Below are 26,234 nucleotides of genomic sequence, written 5' to 3'. Positions count from 1 at the left end.
TACCTTCAATAGATGAAAATAAAAACATCAATATTTGTCTATTGCACAATAGAGTGATGCAGTGATGTATGACCCTGAAGTAAGCTGCAAGGGTTCGCTCGACAAAAAATCACTGCACTACTATACATCTGGATTATAAAGGGCTTCCTATGCATCTTTGTTGAATCACAGGAAACCGTTTGGGACAATAAACAAACTTGCATCATCACAACTGTATGACATTTGTATATCAAATGCTTTGTAACAGAAAAGTTATTTGACATCAACCACATGAGGTCCGTCTGTTGTACACACAAGTTTAAATGCATTAAAATGCTCATCAAGACATATGGTTTGAAGAACAAAAGTAACCAACAATAATCTCTCATCAATAAAATTATAATATTTCTTTTTGCAAAGCATCTTTTGCTAATTTATCAGATCGAGTTTTATGTTTCGATACAGGATGGAGTTAAACTTTACTTGAGATTACTGCCAACAACTGATCTGGAGTAAAAACATTTAGGCAATTTATTAATATTAATAAATATAGCCAAATGTATAGCAGTTTATTGACTATTATGATGACTCACTATCACACTGCTTTCATTATATGATCACTTATGGAAATTTGATATAGCATGTTTTGTTTTTAATAATTGGGCTATGTAGTAATACTCTGAAGAGTATAATAATATATTATATCATATAATAATAATAATAAAAATAATAATAACGTTTATCGAGCGGAAGTTATTGTATGAATTTCCTAAATATTAAATACCATAAATCATTTGTTTTCCCTTTGATATTTGTTCAAATTTAATTAGCAGAAAATGATTTATTTTCTATGCCAAAAATGAAAATATAAAATCTTAATGAATGCATCTCTTTATCTTTATAAATATGTACGTGTATGTTGGTATATAGGCCTAATTGAAGCACAAAACAGCACTGAAACCTTTCAAATTAGTTGGCTTATTCACAAATGAGAACAAAACAAAGAGGGGTTGCATTAATTTAATAGACGGTTATAATAATAAACCCATCATGCAGATTTAAACTGATCCCGCCTCCTCTCTCGATGATTGACAGCTGTACAGCCCTGTCTGCGTCCCTCTACCCGGCCTCCGCCATCTTGCCTCTCTCCCTGCCTACCAGAAGCCAAGTGCGGAAGTGGAAACGGCACTGTGCGGGCTTGGGGTTCCGCCTGTGGACGGCTTTGCATATCTTCCAGCCACACAACCTGCTTTCAATCACATTTAACCGTTCCCAAGCAGCAGAGACCAGGGGAGAGATGGCTGGACGGTTACCGGCGTGTGTTGTCGACTGCGGCACAGGGTAAGCTGTTCAAACCGAACCGCGAACAGAGGGCTCGGTGTCACCGAGAGGCTGAGTGAGACTGTCAGTGTCAGCAGCAGCAGCAACAACTGGGTGTGTGTCTGTCTGTGGATATGCAGATAGCTAGCCAACAAGCTAAAATGCCAACGAACGGTTAACAATTACATGTTAATACTCTCTCCCGGTTGCATTTAAGATAACCGCGGTCGGGTAACTGGCTAGCCCTGTAACCATGTCTTTTTCATGTTCGTGTTCCTGCTGGTTAGCTAGTAATCATGAGCAGAGCTCCATCCCTATGGGTATGGTTTTCTTCACTGGAAGAGCCCAGCAGCTAGTGTAACGTAATGCTAAATCAGTGTTCTTTCATTAATTTTTGAATAGGGATAACACTATTGCCAGAATAACCTAACGTTTTATTTGATTTTGCCAAATTCCCCATAACAAGTGTTCCGTAAAGATATCCGTGACTTCAGCTCGTGCAATTCAGGAACCTTTTCACTCGTTCGTCTGGATTTGAGCATGCGCAATATTACTTCCTATCCAGCCTACACTTCCTCATTCACGCTTTTTAGTCCTTATATGGTCGTTTTCTGCATCCGAGCATGCTTTTTGGATTAACTTCTCCAATTTCTCTTCTTTGCATGGCTACCGATTACATTCTTTAATGAATTGTGTCAAGTTTAATTACGTTATAAGAATCTGCTGTAGCAAAACATTTTGTTTTAAGAGCAGTCTGAGCAATACGAGGCTATATGTTCTCTCAGCTCCTCCTGCAGCAGTGTTTGTATTGATCGCTGTGCATACTTCCTTCCCTGATTTTAGTATTAGTAGTGCCACCTCAGATTGTTTTCTTTATTTGTAGGTAAATGTTTAAACCATGACCAGAACGACTCAAGAGCTTCTTTAAAATGTTGACATTTGAAGGATGTCCTTGTTGAGTCGTTATCATTTTTTTACTGCATCCACACGGCAGTCATTGTATAATTTTATATGAGAAATCCTCACTTTGATGAAGAGAAATGCATTTTAACCAATGCCGAGCTGCACAAATAAAGTACTCGGCATGATCGGTATGCTCAGTTAGTTTTGGGGGATAAAAGTGGTTTGGATTGCCTGCATGTAGTGGCTTGAACTCTTTACTCCTCTCGTTGCATACCTTTCCACTCACCCCCCTCCCTCCAGGCTGTTAACCAGACTGCTGCTTCTGATCTGCACTGGGACAGCAAAAAAAAAGGAATAAGGTTAAGGTTAGCCTGTGCTAGTTTCTACTCATCAAGCATATGGCTTCTTCTTTCTGGCCAAGCCTTAGAGTCATAACACATATGTTACGTTAAGCTATCAATGAAGTAACAATCGGCCATCTACTCAGAGTTTAGGTTCACATTAAATGGATTAGTTGTGTTAACGCTGACAGGCTATGGCTTTGATAGAGAGTACCAGCTTTGGGCAAAAGTTCTAAAGTGCTGAGGGAGTTCAACAGCTGTCTCTGAGTCAATATCAAGATCTCTAAACAGTGACAACTCCACTTCCTTTTACACATCAGTGTTCTAAGCAGCCCGGCTGCTATTATTAGAATAGCCTACTTGACCATGCAACAACAAAGCAGTCACATCCAGATGTAAGTATATTGTGGGTTAGGTTTTCTAGATTTAGGTTTGTGTAGGGCTTCTATTAGCAAGTATTTTCATTGTCCATTATGTTCTCACTTGGTCGATTAGTTGTTTCACATAAAAGAAGTGAAAGATATTGGTCAGTGTTTTCCAAAGGCCAATATGACAGCCTGAAACTCAATCTATATTCAGTGTAATGTCATGGAGAAGTGAAAACAAAATGTCAGGTGTTGCAGCTTAATGCACTCAAGAGGCTGGGTTGAGTAATTCTCCCAAAGCAAGCTGTTGAAATGTTATAACATGAGGCTACAATAATTACTGGGCCAATGTGTTTTGCAAACAAGCTCAGGTCATCTAGCCTAAGATCACAAGGTTTTAATTCCTAAAAAACAATACTAACACAGGCTTTACAAAAAGTGGTTCCCTGCAGTAGTTAGCTGGTTGTTGGGCACGCTCCTGCTGTCCTGTGCCTAATGTCCCCCTCAGACTGCTGTACTGTAACGTGTCAAGGCAGGTAGAGGGAGACAAGCTGGGACTGCTCTGTGGTATGAAGGTGTTAACAGTGCTGCTGCAAGATTCTGTAACCATCAGCCAAACCATCAGGTGTTGTTACTGTCTGTTTTGCTTCTACTTTATTACAGAAAAGCCTTACAATGACACATGAGCCGGGGCTACAGAGGTCAAGAATATCATAAGAAACACAAAGACATTCATTGTTTTAATAAGCTTTTTGTGAGTCTAATTAGAAAGTAGTTTCACTAATGCTCAACATTCAGCAAGTAAAACAATAATACTTTTTTTTAATGTTAAATTTGAATTAATCCAATCCGTTATAAAAACATATTTATAAAACGCACAAGTCAAATCAAGCAGCCGTGATATACTGAGCGTATACCACGGGTAGAATTGTAAGTTACTTTTCACAACAAGTCAGTATCCCTCCACATCTGAGAAAAACAGTATACCGTTGGTCTGAAAAGCAAACTGCCTGCAGCGGAGAAGTAACGGGCAGAAGCCCTCCTTTTTACGCAGCGGTCCAGACATAGACATCAAACGGCAAAACATATTCAGTGTGCAGTTCCTTTGGCATTAGGGCAGGGATATCTAGATACTTTCGAAGGTTTGACATAATGAATTGTGCTACTTTTAAAGCAAGCAACAATGTTTTCAAATCTGTAATCAAAGAGGTCTGCAAAAACGCTATCGACCAATCAGATTGCTTGATTTGACGTGTCAGTTTTATAAATATATTTAAATTTCTGCTCATCGGGCCGAACCACGCCCCTTAGCTGTGATATAATGAGCATATACCACGGCCTGTCGTGAGCTATTGCTTAAATATACAGTGGGGCAAAAAAGTATTTAGTCAGCCACCAATTGTGCAAGTTCTCCCACTTAAAAAGATGAGAGAGGCCTGTCATTTTCATCCTAGGTATACCTCAACTATGAGAGACAAAATGAAAAAAAAAAAAATCCAGAAAATCCCATTGTCTGATTTTTAAAGACTTTATTTGCAAATTATGGTGGAAAATAAGTATTTGGTCAATAACAAAAGTTCATCTCAATACTTTGTTATATACCCTTTGTTGGCAATGACAGAGGTCAAACGTTTTCTGTAAGTCTTCACAAGGTTTTCACACACTGTTGCTGGTATTTTGGCCCATTCCTCCATGCAGATCTCCTCTAGAGCAGTGATGTTTTGGGGCTGTTGCTGGGCAACACGGACTTTCAACTCCATCCAAAGATTTTCTATGGGGTTGAGATCTGGAGACTGGCTAGGCCACTCCAGGACCTTGAAATGCTTCTTACGAAGCCACTCCTTCGTTGCCCGGGCGGTGTGTTTGGGATCATTGTCATGCTGAAAGACCCAGCCACGTTTCATCTTCAATGCCCTTGCTGATGGACGGAGGTTGTCACTCAAAATCTCACGATACATGGCCCCATTCATTCTTTCCTTTACACGGATCAGTCGTCCTGGTCCCTTTGCAGAAAAACAGCCCCAAAGCATGATGTTTCCACCCCCATGTTTCACAGTAGGTATGGTGTTCTTTGGATGCAACTCAGCATTCTTTCTCCTCCAAACAAGTCAAGTTGAGTTTTTACCAAAAAGTTCTATTTTGGTTTCATCTGACCATATGACATTCTCCCAATCCTCTTCTGGATCATCTAAATGCTCTCTAGCAAACTTCAGACGGGCCTGGACATGTTCTGGCTTAAGCAGGGGGACACGTCTGGCACTGCAGGGTTTGAGTCCCTGGCGGCATAGTGTGTTACTGGTGGTAGCCTTTGTTACTTTGGTCCCAGTTTTCTGCAGGTCATTGACTAGGTCCCCCCGTGTGGTTCTGGGATTTTTGCTCACCGTTCTTGTGATCATTTTGACCCCACGGGGTGAGATCTTGCGTTGAGCCCCAGATCGAGGGAGATTATCAGTGGTCTTGTATGTCTTCCATTTTCTAATAATTGCTCCCACAGTTGATTTCTTCACACCAAGCTGCTTACCTATTGCAGATTCAGTCTTCCCAGCCTGGTGCAGGTCTACAATTTTGTTTCTGGTGTCCTTTGACAGCTCTCTGCTTCTTGTTTACGACTCACAAATGCGTAACAGGTATGACGGATATAATGGCTGTCTAAAAGAAAAGAGGAAATCAAACATTTGCTTTGCCAGTTCCTTGTGTGGGCGTGCTGAGCTGTCAGGGTAACCTACCTTAGTGGAGTATGAGGGCTTGTCTACTGCTTCATCTCCGATGTAGAAATCCAAGTCTTGGAGTTTGGAGTGTGACTGTTTGAGGTTGTGGACAGGTTTCTTTGATACTGATAACGAGTTCAAACAGGTCCCATTAATACACTTAACAAGTGGAGGACAGAGGAGGCTCTTCAAGAAGAAGTTACAGGTCTGTGAGAGCCAGAAATCTTGTTTGTTTGTAGGTGACCAAATACTTATTTTACAGAGGAATTTACCAATTAATTCATTAAAAATCCTACAATGTGATTTCCTGGATTCTTTCCCCCCATTCTGTCTCTCATAGTTGAAGTGTACCTAGGATGAAAATTACAGGCCTCTCTCATCTTTTTAAGTGAGAGAACTTGCACAATTGGTGGCTGACTAAATACTTTTTTGCCCCACTGTATATGCATTTATTTTTTAAGAAACCAAACACAAAGTAATAATGTTAACTATTTAAAACATGTTTTGTAACTGTCATGCACTATTTGTTATCACTGAACAAACAGATATCCTTGGTTATTATTTATTATTAGTAGTAACAGTGACCCGACTCCTGCATACATGCTTCTTTCAAAGCCACAGAACTTCCTGAGAGTTATTCATAAGCTAGAGAACTTCCCTATGCTACCAGGCAGTATGCATTTAGACCGTAGAAATGAACACATTGAAATAGATGGGCCTTTATTCTTTTGTAATCTGCACATTTAGGACCCTGCCTGGTCTGGTCTGAGGTATTTTGATCTATTGCAGTAGAAAATGAACCTTGGCAGCTCTGTTGGTTTTTCAGTGTGCCTAGCCGAGATTAGATAATATACCTTTATTCACACACCACACTGTGATTTGGACAAATAGGGAAGTGGTGGTTGTAGGTAGTTTTTCTTCATTTCAGAGTAGGGTGACCTTATTTGACACAAGAAAGCAAGAAATGCATTAAGGTTGTGAATATCAAGAGAATGATCCAGCTCTGTTTGATTGTTTTAATGAATCAAGAGACACTCAGTGGTAAAACACATTGGAAAACCATCTTCTCTTCAGGATAACTTTCTTTGCATTGCTAGCAAAACTTAATTCAGCATCATTGTGCGCATACATACTAGCAACATGTTCAAAGCTAAACGTTACACAGTTCTGTGTGTAGGACAGATTGAATGTAACATAAATAAGACATAAGTGCTTATAGACTGTATATAAACACAGCTTTCCGGTAAATGATGCGCGGAGCAGCAGCTATATCTGATTTTGAGTTAGGGGATAGTGAGATTCTTCTGACTTTCACAGTAAGACGGCCCTCCAGTTGAAATGAATGACTGCAAACTTGGAAATTCCAAATCCCGTAAAATGGAATGACATCATACTTATTATTTCTGCTTCCTTTCTTTAGTTATTTTACACAAATGTCTATTTTTGCCTCTACATAAAAAGTACAAATCACAATTTCCTGTCCAGTAAGGTTATATTTCCAGGGGAAAAAAAGTATTGGATTTGTGTCCAGGACATAAAGTATAGCTTACATGCTTAATCAAAAACGTAATTAATAAAGTTAAATATGACTCATGCAGATGCACAATCTTGCACTGTACAGGATATTTGTTAATTGTTACAACTCCTATTAAACCTATTTGAGATTAGAGTCTGATCTCAACATTCACTTGTATTCATGTATACTTGAGTGGCTGATATGGCCCCTCTCGTATAGAAGTTGAATTCAAAGAAGCCACTATTATGACCAGGATGTGGCCTATTATGCCCACATTGCTTTGGCAGTCTTCAGCAGTGTCCTCTATCAGTCCCTTGGGCCATGTGTCAGGAAGTATGGTAGTCCTGTCTGAGCCTAACCCAGTCAGGACTACATCTGGTAAGCATGTGCTCCACAAAACGGTTTGTATGGAGCACAGAAAGCCTTTGATGCTAAGGATGAAAGTGTCTTTACTAACTGTTATTTGAACATGGGGATGGAAATGTTGCAAATCATAATTTGTTTTTCTCTTCTTTTTTGACATACAACTTCCTCTTTCTTACGGTGTCTTGCATTGAAATCAATGTAGAACTCTGCAGTGTGGAGGTCACAGCTAGTTTATATTAAGGATGGTCAGTTTATGCGCAATGCTCTTTTTTCCCTGCAGGACAAATACGAATAGTCTTCAGTTTTCCAATACTACATGAATGGCTCTTTTAATGGCCTCCCATTAGCAAAGTCCAGAGCTGCCACCGGCCGCTTATGGTCCCTGACCAGCCCGCCAGAGGACAGTGATGGCATTGATCAAAACGATAGCATAGCAGATGGAAGCCAAAAACAATCTTTACCCAAGTCAACTTTCATGCATACAGATGTAGTGCCAGCAGTCAAGCAGGTGGGTGTTTTTCTCCTGTTACCTCTGTAATCAAATGTGATGCTTTTCTCTTACAGTTACACCAAACTGGGTTATGCAGGAAACACAGAGCCGCAGTTCATCGTTCCATCATGTGAGTATTTCACTGTGCAATATATTCTCCCTCACACCAAGCAGTGAATCTACAATAACCATGATGCATCTTTCAAAAGAGAAAGATGTTTGACATTATTATCCCTCTTATTGCCTTCATTTCCCCGCCTTACTTTGGTGTTCCCGGTCAAATTTGACCAATCCTGTTTTAACTGCTATTACATTAACACAAAAACCATTCATTCACATTGTGGGATTGGGCACATAAGGGGGGGGAACACTGTGTGTGTGTGTGTGTGTGTGTGTGTGTGTGTGTGTGTGTGTGTGTGTGTGTGTGTGTGTGTGTGTGTGTGTGTGTGTGTGTGTGTGTGTGTGTGTGTGTGTGTGTGTGTGTGTGTGTGTGTGTGTGTGTGTGTGTGTGTGTGTGTGTGTGTGTGTGTGTGTGTGTGTGTGTGTGTGTGTGTGTGTGTGTGTGTGTGTCTTTTGGTAACGAGTCCACATCGACACGGCTATAGTTTAACCACACGTCGGAGCGCGTTCTCTCCGCCATCTCCTCCGTGTGTGTGTGTCAAAGTTGACTAAATCATCCAAAATTCAATGAAAGTGGTGATCAGTAATTGTATATGTTCAAATGTCTACTGTGAAGGATATCATGAAGCCTTAATGCAATCGAATGTAAAACAAAAAAGTTATGATTGATGAAAGTAGTAAATCGGTCAGATTTGACCCGAACACAACAGGAGGGTTAAACGAAACCTCTTGCCACAAGATCATTGGGTCTCCTTCAAGTCAAATATTCATCTTGTATTTTAAAAAGTTTATATTTTTTGTACTGTATGTATTGTCTTATAATGTACAATAAATAAATGCCTCTGCAAACTTATAAAAGTATAACAACAATACTAATGGCATTAAAACTACATTTAAAAAGACTATAGCACATGTTATAATATGAACTAGATCCAAATAAAACATGACACAGTTATTCATTCCCAGTTTCCCTTCTTGATGTTTATGTTGTTCGTAGTTCTCTAAGAAAATACAATTCTCTTGCCATACATTCTGTCAAGATCTTATTCTATTTGAGTTATGTCAACTACTTATTTCTCTTACCATCACATTGCATTCTATTTGACAGACTTTATTATTGCTTATAACAACCCCTATTTAATCTATCTTTAGGTAGTAATACTTGAGATCCGTCACTTCAACTGGGTCCTGACATATACAAATATATTTGTTTTAATAGGATTTGCAAAACTATTATAAATGTTTCTTGACAATTTGAAGTTATTGTTGAATAAAGTCAACACACTGTTATAAGAGAGTTTCTCCTCTCTGTTGCTCTATATTGAGTTCTCTATTTTCATGTCAGGTATTGCCATCAAAGAGTCGGCCAAGGTTGGAGACCAGGCCCAGCGGAGGATGACGAAGGGGGTGGATGACTTGGATTTCTACATCGGAGATGAAGCAGTAGACAAGCCCTCATACTCCACTAAGGTAGGTTACCCTGACAGCTCAGCACGCCCACACAAGAAACTGGCAAAGCAAATGTTTGATTTCCTCTTTTCTTTTAGACAGCCATTATATCCGTCATACCTGTTATGCATTTGTGAGTCGTAAACAAGAAGCAGATTAGGGGAGAGACTTGAACTGTTCAAACAAGGTTTTCAAATCCAATGACCAATGACTATCTGTGTTACTGCAACACTCTGGTGTATTAAAGCATGTTGATTTGAATATATGGGTGAATTGAAATTGTAGGAACTGCTTGGTACTGCATATAAAGCTATATGGAATAGCATAGAGATAAGATGAATGCCATTATTCCTGGTTATCTGGGAATCTAGGCATGTAATAAAAGATCAAAGGTTCAGCAGCAGCAGCAGCAGCAGCAGCAGCAGCAGCAGCAGCAGCAGCAGCAGCAGCACACTCCATTGTTCTCTTTGGTACAGGCAGTGGGTCTCTCACAGCAGATGAGTAGTGATGTCACAGGGGCAGCTACTAGCAATGGCTCTGCTCCATTAAGCTGTCCCAGTTAGCCAGACCTGTGTCCCACTTCTGTACAACATACCACCACACATTATTATTTTTATCACATAGAAAAGTGACAAAAATAAAGTATACATATTTGCAAATGTAGACTATTCTCCTAAAATGTCAAATACAAGGAATAGAGGGAGCTTAGCACATCTAAGGAAAATCTACTTCTAACAGTAAAATGAAATAGACTAAACTGAATGGTTGAGGCAGGATAATTCATACGTCAGGTTCACCCAAGATATTTTAAACTCTTTACGAAAGACAAAAACATTTCCTTCACATCATGACTACCAATCACATCGTTACCTCCTCGCATTTATTGTAAAATGTGAGCATTCAATATGTTTTGTACAGCACATCATATATGTTAGCTTCTTTGTTTTCCACTCAACTATACTTTCCATAAGTATTTTTGATGTACAAGTGAGGTGATGCGTCATATAAATATCTGCCTGACAGTCTGCCATTGGACTCACACATTCTTGACTATTTAGTATGTATTCTTTGCATACACAGAATCCACACACAAAAAAACGGCTGTAGTTGAAACTCACTACAAGCTCAGTTTGACCTCATATTTAGTATAAACTATGCTGGTAGGCCTTTTGGAACAGAGCCAAAGTATTCTGGAGGAAGACAACTGCTGACAATGATATAACAGCTGCATGACATCATTAGATTTCTTACATGCTGTGCATTTTAGATGTTGTTGTTAGGGTTAATCTGCCATCCGAGAGAAGAGACTGTCACACATTATGCTGATGGACCCGTTGTCAGATTTCCTTATAAAGAAGGGAGAATTGAAGTCCTATAAGGGCTGCTATTCACATGTATCTACCGGTAAAACCTTCATGCAGTTATATAAGCATTAACAAACATTTGTGGACTACAGTGCAGCTATTTGGCTTCAGAGGTTTAAAGGTAAACAGTTCAGTTATTTCTCAAAACACAGGTTGAATCATGTAGACAGGAAGTTCGATCAAAATATAAAACGTAATGGGAGGAAAGCAGCGTGTCATTGAAGCACCAACATCTAACAGTATATGTTTTTGTGTCTTATAATTGCGCTTTTTCGCTGCAATTGCATTCTCAGTGCAGAGTTTTGATTTTGAAATCCTTATGCCAACAGTGGCCCATCCGTCATGGGATAGTGGAGGACTGGGACCTGATGGAGCGCTTCATGGAGCAGATCATCTTCAAGTACCTGAGGGCTGAGCCCGAGGACCACTACTTCCTGCTGGTAAGAGGCTTAAAAGTGAAATGAGATTCCACGTCTTCCAATGACATTTAAAAGTTCTCCTCTCAGCGTGACATGTAATGGGCCAAAAGCCAGTTAACCACGTATTGCTCCTACAAACAACAGTTATTTGCAGCCAAATGTACACTTTTTTCTGTCTTAGCTGATTACATATAAAACATTTTATTAAACAGATATACATTTCTAATATTCTGAATCTTTCAAATTAAACAATCCTGTCATCATATTTTGTTGTTTTCTTCTTCTCACAATGAGCGAAGCATTTAATCATCATGACCAAACCAAACAATCAAAGTTTAGATGAACAGCTGGTAATATAAGGACATGCTGAAATGCATTGATTGCTCGTTTATTTTTAACATTGCATTTATAGTAACAGTTTGATGTGAAAATAATCTCTGAGAAACTGGAACCTTTTGGTAAGGAACATTGAAATTCCTTGAAATTGTAATGTTGATTGAAGACATGCCTGTAATTGTATTTGTGTGTCTGCAGACGGAGCCTCCTCTCAACACACCAGAGAACAGAGAGTACACTGCGGAGATCATGTTCGAGTCCTTCAACGTACCTGGGCTGTACATCGCTGTGCAGGTGAGAAATGTATAGCAGGGAAATACATATCACTTTTGGTTAATTCTGTCATCGGATTTATAATTCTGATTTGATGTATACGGTCACTGATAAGGTCCATTTTATTTTATTTTTGGGTGTTTTTTTATTTCATTTTTAGTTTCTCTTTCTGTTCAAGGCTTTAAAATGTCACAAGATGTGGTCAAATATGTGTGTCTACAGTATATTGTACCACAATGGGTACAATATCATTTTTTGATTGTGGGTTCAATGACGTATATGAATGTTTCCAACATTTAAGATTGTTGCGTACAGCAAACATTCATGTCAAAATGTTTATTTCGGTGATGTATATGTTTTTCCCCCTCATTAATCGGATGTGCTATATATTGCTATATATTTTACTATCTATTACTAGATATTTTGACACTTTAAATAACAGAACAATTATGAATATTGTGTTTACATAAATATGAAAGGTGTGACTTATAAATAATATTGTTAAAAACATTTAAAGATTATTTTTGACAAAAGAAAATACACTTGGACAGAAAATATAGGTGTCACGACATTTACCTATGTACAAAAGCTCAAAAAATATTCAGGTCTAAAAAAAGTCTTCTTCTCATAATTTAGGCATCTGTACATTTTCGCAAAGTGATTATGACATTCTGGTATAGAAATATCCTAAATGTGTTACAGAATAGTTGCATCATGTTAACATGTGAGTATACAGCCATGATATTAACAGTATGACATTTCTGTGTGTGCCAGGCTGTGCTGGCTCTGGCAGCCTCCTGGACATCCAGACAGGTGGGAGAGAGGACGCTGACAGGCACCGTCATCGACAGCGGGGACGGTGTCACCCACGTCATCCCTGTGGTGGGTTTACACTTCTTCAGACACGCACACTCCAAAACACACAGCTCCGTGGACTGCTCGCTGTCCCACAGTGAATCTCAAAGAATCAACACTGAGTATGGCTAGTTTAGGCTGTACAGAATAGGTACGAGCTAACGTCAAAGGTCCCATCTCATGCTTTTCTGGTTATTACCCGTCCCCTTGTGTGTTATGAAGGTTTTTCTGCATGTAAACGGTCTGCAGAGTCAAAAACCCTCAAAGTACACCCTGTAGCGAGCAAAACTCTAACACAGAAAAGACCAGTCTATGCTGCCCCAGAACGCCTCGTTGGAGATTTCTCTTTTTCCATTTTTTTCTTCCTGGTACCAAGTGACGTAAGGGGCTAAGTGACGTAACGGCTACGGAGCTCCTTACACACCAGGATCCCTTGGCGTCACTATCAAACGCAGTGGGGGGACCTTTATCGTAGATTTTCAACTATCAGGGAGTCCAATTGACTTGCATAGAGCTCCCTGAACGTTGGTAATAGACGAGTTGGGATCGCGGAGAAACACTCACTCAGCCTTATCTTTTCTCAGCCGTAGCTCCGTGGATTTCTCAGCCTGAACTCAGCCTAGGGTGACCAGGTCCCAACAAACCAAATGTGGGACAAGGAGAATGTTTCTGTGGGACAATGTGGGACACCCTCTCAACAGCACCCCCCCCCCCCCCCCCCCCCCCCGCGCGTGCCCGCCACCGGGGGAAAAAAATCTCTATTTCTATTCGGTTTCATTTGCTTTATTCAACAGCATCCTATAAACAATGACAGAAAGTGAAGTCATAATGCAGTAACAATTTAGTATCTTGATAAAGAAAAGTACACTAAGGCTAACCAAGGCAGCAGGCATTATTCACTTCAAGTGTTTAGAAATGCATCTTCCTAATTCAACTAGTGTATTACCTGTAAAAGTAGGCACAACATAAATGTATAGATAAAATAAAACCATAAGTACAAATCAAAACTGGCCAGGAGGCAACAAAAACATAATAATACATAAAAATAAAATAGCTTTCAGTTTTGTCCATCACAGCAACAACAGGTGGGCCCCCCCACAGTGTGTGGGCTATTTTGTCACCTGGAACCACTGGTGTCTTTAACTCTGTCAAACAACTCTCCACAGAGGCAGGGGCAAGCACATGTTATTATGGACGCTGCTTTTTTACGACCACATGACATTTTCTTTACTATCTCAGAGTCTGGAAAAATGGTCGGCGCTAGCTTGTTATTTCTGAGTGGCCATCATTTTTTGGTTTGAGTAGGAATGTCTCCATAGAGTGGGATGTCTCTTTTTGAGTGACACGTTTCTTGTGAGAATCGCATTCTCGGTGTCTTTTGACGTCGTATTCACCGCCATGTGAATTTTTTTTATTTTTTTATATATATATTTTTTTCAGTTATAAAATAAACAGAGGTTGCTCCAGATAACAAACCGTACACCAAAAAATGTAACAACTAAACAAAACGTAACGGCGGGGGGGTTGGATGCAAGGATGACTTCCTAAGACAGCTGATTGTGACATACACAGGACATTATACATTACACAGGAGATGCCATATTGACAGGGTTAGATAGGAGAGCTGCGGACAGTGAACCGCAATCCTCCTGTCTCCCCTCAAAATCCCCCAGCAGAGAAGCTGCACGCTCCATGTTCAGTAGGTCCAGATACTCCCTCAGCCATGAGTCCCTAGTAAAGCAGGCTGGTTTGCGTTCCTTCCAGTTTAATAGGATGAGTCTTTTTGTGGCTAAACAGCCCAATGTCCAGAGCCGATCGGTAGTCCTTGCAAGATTGCCATCTGGCTTGAGACCCAGTAGACATGCAATGGGACATGTAGGGAAACTAACTTTTAAAGATTCAGACAATAAGGATATTACTTCTGACCAACCGCCATGTGAAATTGAAAAATTACTCTTGCAAAGATTGCAAAAAAAAAGGAAGCTCCAACAAGCTGTGAAGGACAGAGAGTGAATACACATACTATACAGAGATGCTGTATGAGAAACCAATGTGAGTTTGGAACATTGAACAATGTAAATCTATTCTAGTACACCTCAACAATGGAATTATGATCAGTAGAAATGGCCATGACATGGGATCTTTAACATTCTAATTCTAAATCAACATTAAATGGTGTGCAAATGTTTTTATTTTCATTTAGTTTAAAGCCATTGTTTGTTTACAGTTTCCGATAAAGATTAGGCTGCTCTCATAGGATTAGTATCATACTGTTTGTAGAATTTGATTCCAGTAGTGGTCTGCGGAGGATTGTTCTCTGCTTGATCCAAACTTTTTTCCGATAACACGAGTGGTGTAAAATACAACATTCAACAGTCTATGTTTTTCACAACAAGAACCAAAATAACAACAACATTTATTCAGGCTCTAACAGTATCATTTGAAAGTACTTAATTAAGTTAAGGCCTTATTGAATTAGCCTGCTGCCTACATGTATTCATGTCGACAAAAGTACGTTGTTTTAATAAAAGAAGACTTACTTTATTTGTATTCATATTTTATTGAATAAAATCAGGGGTTTTGTTCAAGGATTTCATTTTAGGGTAATGGCAAATATGACAACAGACATTCAAAACTGAATTTGAAAACCTCTGTTAAATGTGTACAGCCCTATAGCCAGGAAATACCTCCAAATAAATAAAGTTTATTGTAAAATAAATTTAATTTTAAAATGTAAATGTATACATCTATATTAAAAAACAACACTATGACTAGATATAAACATTTTAAAGATCCATTTCTTTTTTTGCTGATTTCATATTTGATAGTCAAGGTCTTTCATATTTAGATTTGTTTAGAACAGCAGTATCATTGGATTTTGTGTTATTTTGAGACTGAAAAATGTTCCACTTTGAAAGTAGGCCACAGTGTTTAAGAGGCCGGCAGAAATTACTCAGCTTTAGGAAGTGTGCTTGCAGAAAACATTTGGAGGCTGAGTGACTGAGTCAGCATGTGTGAAGCCACTGCTGAGCAAAAGCAGCCAAAAACTCAACAGCATGGGGATATATAGAAGGCCTCTCAGTACATAGATCTGGTGGAAGAGTGTCAAACTATAACAGCTGTATGACACATGAAATAAGCTATTTTTATTCCTCTTCTTGTCTGTATCTCTCAGGCTGAAGGCTACGTCATTGGCAGCTGTATAAAGCACATTCCCATCGCAGGACGAGACATCACCTACTTCACCCAGCAGCTCCTGAGGGAGAGGGAGGTGGGCATCCCTCCGGAGCAGTCGCTGGAGACGGCCAAGGCTGTCAAGGTAAATGTTCACTGCACTTCCTCTCAGCCACTTCCTCTGCTGAGGAGCTGGCTGCAGCCACATTAGGAATTCCATGTGTCAGCAGTGGGATCCAACACATTGCCTCTGAGGTCACAGCAGTTCACAGTAAACCCCAACACAGATGATCTTGTTTGAATATTCTGCTTACACTGTGGTGTGAAAAACCAATATCAAGGTGTATTGAGTAACATACTGATATCAAGGGTTGGGAGATTTACTTTAAAAAATGCATTCCACTACAATTACTACAGAGAATGCTCCGTGTTAGTTAAAATACACACAGTTAAGCTCACACACACTATTTTATGAACATACAGGTTCACCTACTGAATTTAAAAAAAGAACAAATTAAGCAAAGGAAGTGAAAACCATAAACCAGACTCAGGCAGTAGGCGTATAGATTCACACTTAAAGTATTATCCTACAGAACAGTACAGCTCTAAGAGAAGAGAGAACATCTGATCCTTTTACAACAAACACTATTATACTCTTTTTAGTAACATCGTAATCCTGCTAGTAATCCCCAATTTTTACAAATGTTACGGTTACAAGTTATGGGTGTCATATTTCATCTTAATATTTGTTTGTGTGGAGTTTGAGGATAACAGTGGATAATGCAGATAAAGTTCTCTATTTACCTGTAGCTGACATGCCATCATTGTTGTTTTGCTTTAGAACAACAGGGGGCAGCATCACTCTTCCTTTCACTTGCAGCTGGTGTCCTTCAAAACCCCCTACTGTTGTTCAGCTTTGTTTGTCTACTTTTATATAATTAGCACAGTTCCCAAAACCGAGATTAGGCAAAGCTATAGACAATTGTATCCCCTATTCTTCACAGGTCACACATATTTATAACTTTATGTAAATGCCATTTCTTCTCTTATTATTACTCTGTCAGTCAGCACATTTTAGCGATTCATCTCAATTCCCCAATAATCCCCAATGTTTATTAAATAGCTTGTTATCCAAGACTTTGTTCTCGATGTCAAAGACTATCCTTCATTACCCGAGACAGACAAACAAAAAATAATGTGAATTCAAATAATTATTATTACCATTGAGGGAATGCATGTTGTGCATATTGCCAATCATGTCTGGAAAATGATTCCACTGCTGTATCACTCAGTGTGGACCACGCTTTCTGCAAATTTGACCAGTGACTTCTCTGATTACAGTACACTGTTACGTTCCCCATTCATTTTCACTATTAACTAGCAAGTTTTCAAATGAAATGTTTTTTGAACTTCCCAACTAGCAGTAGAATACATCAGCCAAGAGACCAGAGAAACAGTCCTCTCATTATCACTCTTGTATTACATGCATAGTAAACCTATGTGATTTTTTTCAGTGAAACAGCAGCTAGTTGTTAGGGTTTTGAATTAATTGCTTCATTAGGATTACCATTGTAAGGTGTTTTGTTTGTGCCATGCTGAGGCTCATGCTCTCCCCACCAGGAGCGCTTCAGCTACGTGTGCCCGGATCTAGTCAAAGAGTTGAACAAGTACGACACGGACGGCTCCAAGTGGATCAAGCAGTACACCGGCATCAACTCCGTCAGCAAGAAGGAGTTCACCATCGATGTGGGCTACGAGCGCTTCCTGGGACCCGAGATCTTCTTCCACCCAGAGGTCAGTGCAGTGTGAATCCAAGCAGGAATCACACAACATTTAGGTGTCCCCAGCTTAACTTAGATGATCAACTTCTCCACTGTTTCGCGTGTTGCACACTCAGCTAGGTCTAATAAGCGATGCATCCGTAAAAATATTTGCTAACCTTCCTAAACTTGCATAAATGAAGAAGTTTTGCTTTCAATGAACCCACAAATACAGATGCAGATGATTATCCGACAGGCATTAGTCCATATTTGTATGGTTGGGTACCGAAAACCGGTTCCGGAACATACTTATTTTCCTGGGGGTTTTCATAAATCCCTTTAGTCCCCTGTGGAATTGGCATGTGACTTAGTTTTGCCCTCTCAAAGAACAGAAAGAACCATGATCGATTATCAGAACCGAAATCAGAACAGGAATCGTTCAAATCCAAACGACACCCAACCCTATATATTGGTGACCAATCACACCCTTTTTCTCACGATTCACTCGTCATTTAACTGGTAAAACTTTCACAACGCTTCTCCACCTGAACATACAGAAGGGCATCACTGCAATGTAGCTGTATACTGTTGGCTAGGTCTAGTGAAATGAATCACCAGTGTGGGCGTTACTTAATGTAACCATAACTTGACCTACTAAACCTATCAGATAGTTACAGGTCAACAAATCTAACAAAATAGAAAATAGCTTGTACAAAATAATGCAGTTTCCATGTCCTTTAGCATTCCAGTGTGCATTTATGGGGCCAACATTACTGCGCCTCCCAGATGTGCCTTTATGGCAGCTGCTCTCATAAGAACAGACTCTGACGCCTCACACTCTGCTCTGGCACAGGATCATTAAACTCACTGCACAGTATAACATATGTGTCTCTTATCCTCCGATCCCAGTTTGCCAACCCTGACTTCACCCAGCCTATTTCTGAAGTTGTGGACGAGGTCATTCAGAACTGCCCTATAGACGTCAGGCGTCCTCTCTATAAAGTAAGTTCAGTCACCATGGTAACAGGATGCTTGTTTGTCAAAAACCACTGTGAACAGCTGTTGTTGTGTTGCACCATTCAAGACCTGCTTTATCCACACATGAAATAATGAGACCTTAAGTATTGCCAGTTTTGCACAAGCCTCCAAATATTTACACATCTGTACACCAGCTACCTCTCATCCACTTTCCATAACAATACTTTTACTTTTATTTATTATTCTAAATACTTGGCAATAGTATACTGCACGTAGTTTCTTTAAATATTAGATGTAAAAAGGCAAATTCCTCGTATGTGTAAACCTACTTGGCAATACACCTGATTCTGATTCATATATCACATTCAGACCTGACAGCTGACAAACAGGGAAAACTTTCAGTGTTTCTCCAGGCAGATTAGATCATCCAACAGCTTTACTGCATTATTTGTAGAGTTTTTACATATCACAGGGTTCATACAAAGTCTTTGGATAATGCTTAAGGTGAAGGTCAGGAATATGTACACATTCAGATTTATCATCCACACAATCACTCATTTCAAATGTAACAATCCTCCATTTGTTTGTTGTTGGGGAGCTAACTAAGCATTTCATAATGATGATCAAAATATAGAATCAAAGTTGATATTAACATTGCTACTAACTAACTGATTGGTATACAATAATTCTAGGCATAAGGGAATTCTGTTAACTTTATTTCAACATCTAGGTAAACCTCATTCATTTATTTGATCATTTATTTAATTATAAATGACAAAGGCTTTGAGGGTCTGGACATTTTGATTATTGTACCTTGTAAGTTCTTGAAAAATGCTTGAATTTTACTCTTAAAAGGGGGTGCACCATTATTTTTGCTTGTCTTCAAATTCATATGTCTAAAGTGATAAATTGCCTTTTCTAGTAGTGAGTAGGTGTGGAGCTTCGTCTCCTAATATTTTGTGACGATACCCCAGCTTGCTGTAGTTAATTTAACGGCTGAGTTGAGACTGAAATATAAAAAGGAGTGAGTGTGATTGATTGTCACTGTGTTCATCAAGTAATATCTCCCATCACTGAGTTGAGGCCATTCCACTCCCCACACACAGCAGTGGGTGCTGTCTCAGGCGGCTGGCCAGTAGCCAGCTGCAGGTCCACTGGTTAAGTGCTTCTCATTCTGCAGCTGTGTAATCCTCATCTCTTTCCTCCCGCAGAACGTGGTTCTGTCAGGAGGGTCCACCATGTTCAGGGACTTCGGCCGGCGTCTGCAGAGAGACCTGAAGCGCTCGGTGGACGCCCGGCTGAAGATGAGTGAGGAGCTGAGTGGAGGCAAGCTCACGGTGAGAGAACGCTTTAATTCATACGCAGCACAGATCGATGCTGCTCGACAAAACACAATTACTGTGAGAAGTGAAACTGAGGGAAAGTGTCTTTTAAAGTTTATGTCCTTTCCTATGACAATTATTGTTGCCACAGATGTGTATTGAATTTAGAATTGGTGATTTAAATTGCAAATGTATTGCCAGGGAGTGCTAAGATGGAATACACTTGAAGTGTTTCACCTTCAGGGCAGAAGTATATAGCTGCTCTCTCTGCCTGCTTCCTCACTCTGTCAAACTGTGAAGGCAGTAGCTGTGATTCATCTTTGTGAGATATTTAATGTCCTCCAGCCCGAGGCTGCGCTGACTGGCATCTGTAACTCCACCTCAGGCATAGAGGAAGCCGACGGAGTCAATCTGAGTCCACAAAACAAATAGAAAACCTGCTGAATTTCACAAGTTATTTCAGGAGATGTGGTCTGAAACACAGAAAAACCGACACAAATAGACATCTGTCCCAAAATGTCCTACACATGGATGAAAGACATAGATAGACATTTGGGCATATGCATCAATTTAACCTTGCCCAATACTAATTTTTACCGAAAAGAGCCTGAAAGCATTACAATGGAACTCAATGGAACCTGTGGCCTGTACGACGAATCCAGTTCAACAGACCCTGGATATGTTTGAGTTATCTGGCTTAACTAACCATAACAAACGAGATCTCGCTGAGCGGTCCTACGACCCTGGTTATTAACTCGGTAAATCAACCCAGGGTTTCTCCGTCTGGCTGAGAGCGCGTTCACGTGAATGGGGCGAGGTTAGCAACATTTGACCAATCACAAATATTCTGAATGAAAAGTAAACTATCATGTTACACAAATATGAAGAAGTTAAACTTGAACCATTCATGATTTAAACACATACTCCAGGATATAAGCAACATAGTTGCACCTGCAAGGTGAATACAGAACAGCTGGTAAAAAATACCGGAGCAGGTTATGTGTTCAGCACAAGTTACCGTGGAGATCTACCCCGGTAAGAAGTGAACCAGCGTCGTAGGACCGGAAACCCAGAGTTAACCCTGAAGGTACCTCGCTAACCGCTAATCCTGCTTCGTAGTACATGCCACGGACCCCATTAACATAAGCTCTTAGCTCCAAGCCCCAGGATCAGTGCTGGGTTCTGAACCACGTGGTGATGCTACCGTAGAGAGAAAGAGACCTCTGTTAATCAGAGAATCGTTTTTTGTGGTATCTCCACTTATCAGTTTAAACAATCAAATAGACCCTATTCTAACCATTAGCTTCAGAAGTCGTAAACAATGTCTGTCTTTTATTTGTTTACCTGAAATAGCCTGCAAGCAGGTTTATTTATATTGTTTGTTATTGATGCTGATAAATGTAAATGCAGATCCCACTGTTCAGATTGCATTTAAAACCAAACTCTTTTTATTTTTCTCAGATTGTATACACTTTACTCTGAAACTTCAAGTTTTTCTAAAAGAATATGATATATAATATGCTCAAATATAATAGGCTGTATCTCTTTGCCTGCAGTTGATCTGTATCATGATAGTTACCATATCACCAGCTCCTAGCAACACACAGAAGTGAAACAGTGACTAACGTATTCTCTTCTGTGTAGAACATATTCTAATAATATCTGTGACACATGGAAAGTCTTTAAAATCCCTTTACATGAATCCTGCTCACTCATCCTGTTACTGCAGCTCTCAGAGTGACCGATCCCTAACCCATCTCTCTGTCCCCCCCGCCCCCCCCCCGCAGCCCAAACCAATCGATGTCCAAGTCATCACTCACCATATGCAGAGATATGCAGTGTGGTTTGGTGGATCAATGTTAGCATCAACTGTAAGTATTTCAATCACTGTTTTATGAACATGTTCCTGTTAGACTTCATCACATCTACTTTTAGAATCTCCAACTCCATGGCTTTCATCTGCTGTGACATGGAAGGGCGGGCCCTACTTTTGTTCACTCTTTATTTCCTGTGTCATTTATTTTAGTCCTACTGAGTGAAAATGAATTCTGTGGGTGGTCGTGACAGTTCATTATCCCCCCCCTAAGGGTTATTTGTGTGAGTAAAGCTGATAATTTTAGCGGCAGGAAATATGACTGAGCAAAGGTTTCTGATACTTGATCCACAAAAGGCTAATTGATGTTAGAATTGAATAGAATTGTTCCCTGATAAGAATAATTGCTCTTTTTAGCAGCTCCCAGGTTTCTCAGTCAGGACTTTATGCCCTATATTAATAGCTCCCAAAACCCAAGCAGTTTGATATATAGAAAATTCCAACAATATTGTCAGTAAATATTTGAGAACCTAAAGAAGTCATTCATTACCTTTTCATTTATTGTTTATATCACCATGATTGGTTTTCTTCTCAACAATCATGTCTTAGGTATTATTGGAGGTTACATACCTGTAGTATTTTGCAAAGAGGACAGAACTGCATCAGAAATCCTCCTTTAGCGTTCACGCCTCTGAGTGGGCGGACAGGTGTATGAATGGCCAATGACGTGCGTTGCCTGGTTACCACAAAATGTGTTCTAACAAAAGTGGAGCCCTGTTTAACTTTCAATGCTGTTCCATCGTTGTACTGTAATTGAATTGAACAGTAGATCTGAGCTTTATGAAAACAGTTAAAACATTATATTGATAGATGGCTACATGTAGAGATACAGTATGTCTCTAATGCCGGGTGCTGTCATTAAACAAAGAAAAGAAAATAGACTTGGGAAGTTGAAGTTATTCGAGTCAGAAAATTAATTCAAAGTTCAACTCTTTAGAAATAAGCTGCCTAACCTTTAGCATACCTTAACCTTAAAATCAGTCTTGTTTTTTCATGTTAAGTAAAAACACAGGACTGCCAAGAGATCATATTTACTTAATTTAATATACAGAGCAGACCTGTATGCTGCAGTAGAAAAGCAACATTTAAATGTAACTCTAACATTGCTTTCCAATAGAACTGCAGTTAGTTGAGTAGATCCTGCAGGGCGAAGACAGTTTTCCCTCTGCAGCATTTTGTTTATAATAAATAAAATAACCTCCAGGCCTAAGCAAAACAAAACAACAACATCTGCAGAAGATACATATGCAGACATATGCAGCTTTTTAAATCAGGGTTCCCGCGGGGTCATAAAAAGTCTTACATTTGATCATCTGAATTTAAGGCCTTAAAAAGGTCTTAAATATGACCAAAAAAATAAGAAAGGTCTTAAATATGATTTAGAAGGTCTTAAAAATGATCGGATTTGAAAGGTATTTCTGTGTTGCGATAGCGTCTAAATGTGTTTTGGGGGAAATGTCCGGGCTGCAAAGTAACCAGTACGGTAAGAGCCTTTCAGTTCCCCCCAACAATTTGTATTGAATTAAATCAACATGGAACCAGTAATCACTAACTTTGTTTCCCCCGGCCCCTTATCGGAGAACAGCCAGCTAGCAACCAAGCTTCAGCTAGCGGCAGTCAGAAACTCATGTATCTTCGAATCTACTTACAAATTAATATGGGGAGGTGTAAGTTCAACCGTATTTGGTTGGAAAACATCCAATTTAGTGCTTGGTTGAAACCAGTGAAGGGGAACGTGTTTGAAGCCCGCTGCACCTTTTGCAAAAGAGATTAGCGTTTGTTTGGCTAATGTAGCGTTAGCTAGTGGAGCGTTAGCTAGTGCAGCAGCTCCCGCAACAACACCGGCGGACCTCCGGGCGACGTTTGGGTCTATGTCAACCCTAAAAGCGGAGGTGCTGTAGATGCTAAATACCATAGCTAAACACCAATCATACAACAGCAACGATGAAATAGTGTAGCCAAGGCCGCAGAGCTCTGCATATAGCTCTTGTTTTTGTTTCTCTCTCTCTCTCTCTCTCTCTCTCTCTCTCTCTCTCTCTCTCTCTCTCTCTCTCTCTCTCTCTCTCTCTCTCTCTCTCTCTCTTCCTTCCACAAGCTACTTAACATATATAAATATGATAAATAAATTAGACTAAAATTAATTAGATCAAAATATGTTCTAGTGCACTATCACAACCTAGCAAAGCAAAATAATCGTTTTTTTCGATTATGTTGTTTTCGTAATTGTGGCAGGCCAAAATCGTAATTGCGATTAAAATACGCTTAATTGCACAGCCCTAACACACACAATCAAGCACACACAGACACACATTGACACTTTTTGTCTAACACGCTAACATAGTTCTGTGTACTGTTATGCTGTTATGTTCAGTCGTTGTTCTTATGTTGAACATGAATACATTTACTTTGTATGTAATTATGGGACGTATTTCTCCTTTAAGAGCAATTTTCCTTCATACTTTATTGCCGTGAAATAGGTCTTAAATTATATTCAAAGTGGTCTTAAAAAGGTCTTAAAAAGTCTTAAATTTGAGTTGGCGAAACCTGCAGGAACCCTGTAAATGATCTTTCTGGGTTTTCTTTCTGTTCTCTTGTGTGTGCTCACCTTCATCTTGCTTTGCCTCCACAGCCTGAGTTCTACCAGGTGTGCCACACCAAGAAGGACTACGAAGAGATCGGGCCGAGCATCTGCCGCCACAACCCTGTGTTCGGAGTCATGTCTTAACTCTGGGGGTTGGGGGGGCGTTAGGCGGTTTAAGGACAGGCTCAGGAGGTGCTTTTGATGACTTATTCTGCTCTGGATGTGGGATGAGAAACCAGAATATAAAAAGAGAGACCAGACCAAACACAGACCGGCTGGAAATGTATTGTGACTGTTCCTATTTTCTTTCTTTCCGTTTTTTTTTCTTGTCAAAATGAGGGAAAATGGCTCGTAAAGCCAAAACCTTCGGATCTGTTGAGCAACATGCAGTGAGTGATAATGATAATGTTTATGATGACTATAAAGCAGCATTGGTGGAGAACTTGCATGTTGATACAAATATTGAAAGTAATTTCCTGACAGCAGAACATATTATTTATGTTTATCAAACACGAGTCCAGGCCAGATCCCGTGACTCCTGAGATTATTGACAAGTTTAGAACATAATATTGTCTACTTTTATTATCTGCACATGTCTGTGTACCACGGCAAGAGCTTGTTTATATTTCATACAAAAGTTTTTTATATGTAAAACTTGGGAAATCAGGGGTAAAAAATGAATAGATATCAACGAAAGACTGTTTTAACCCACGATGCAGCCTTGACACGCAGTATTTTCTTGAGTTTGAGTAGGTGTTCTCCTATTATTCCCCACGTCTCGTTGCTGTCTCCCCTTCTTCATACAGTACTATTAATTCCCATCTGCTTTCACAATGTCAGGATTCCACCTCAGTGATACAGTGAAAGAGAAGAGCTATAAAGATGAAACAAATAAGAACGACTGTAAGACCAGTATTGTTAGACTAGAAGTTTTTTATAATTAAATGCCAAATTATTAAAATAATGGGATTTGTGTATTTAATGCCTTGCAAAATTCCAATAAAGGCTTACATTTGTTTCTAAGTGCCAGTCTTTGTTTTACTTGTTCTTTTTTTTAATTAGTGCTGCATACTGTGATAAGTCTCAAAGATGTTATCACTCCGTTGTGAATCATTACAATATGTGTAAGTGACTGAACAATCAAAAAGAGGGCATTACATTTCATTGAAACAGATTATTCTCAGGATTTGGAACTATATTTTCTTGTTGATAACATGTTCAAAGGTTCCTCAGCTAATAGTGCTGTAGCAGATTCTTGCAAAGCAGTCCCAATTTTGAAAAGAAGGACCGTATTTTAATATTTTGCAGCACTGAAACATTTAGCCCATGTTTTTGTCTCAAAACGTTCCCTAAGGCAAGGATTAACAAGAATAATTTCAGGGGGAAATCCTCCTCATTCCCTTGCCTCCCTGACTTTCTGTCCACCGGGCAGGGGAGCCCTATTGCATTACAGAGGAGTGGAAGAAGGCCGAGTGCTTCAAGAGAATGAACCGTCACTACAGCTGTCCGCACAGGAGACAGTGAGGACGATGAAGAAAAGAGTCCTGCTGGAGACTCTGACCCTACTGCGTCCTTCCTGCCAGACCTGGAACTTAGTGAGACTGATGAGAGGAAAGTCTCTCAGCCGTAGTAACTGAGTTAGTGATGAGAAGGATATTGAAACATCAACAACGTTCATTACAATCTTGTTGTATGACAGTATAACTGATCTTGGGCCACCTGGAAACCACTGACAAGGGTCT

General features: G+C 39.7%; 1 protein-coding gene across 1 annotated transcript; it reads left to right on the top strand.

Moving 5' to 3' along the window:
- The first annotated feature begins 1,115 nt into the window (after positions 1-1,115).
- Positions 1,116-25,515, top strand: actr3 (actin related protein 3). Its single transcript, XM_079666157.1, has 12 exons — positions 1,116-1,320; positions 8,063-8,118; positions 9,454-9,578; positions 11,251-11,361; positions 11,875-11,970; positions 12,724-12,831; positions 15,980-16,123; positions 17,599-17,772; positions 18,648-18,740; positions 19,928-20,053; positions 21,826-21,909; positions 24,541-25,515. The coding sequence occupies exons 1-12, from the start codon at positions 1,277-1,279 to the stop codon at positions 24,634-24,636; spliced, it is 1,257 nt and encodes a 418-aa protein (XP_079522283.1). The 5' UTR covers positions 1,116-1,276; the 3' UTR covers positions 24,637-25,515.
- The last annotated feature ends 719 nt before the right edge of the window (positions 25,516-26,234 follow it).

Source organism: Notothenia rossii (genome assembly GCF_949606895.1).
Source record: "Notothenia rossii genome assembly, chromosome: 2".
Lineage (NCBI taxonomy): Eukaryota > Metazoa > Chordata > Actinopteri > Perciformes > Nototheniidae > Notothenia > Notothenia rossii.
The sequence above is the reverse complement of the archived record's forward strand: the minus strand, read 5'-3'. Positions and strand labels throughout refer to the sequence as shown.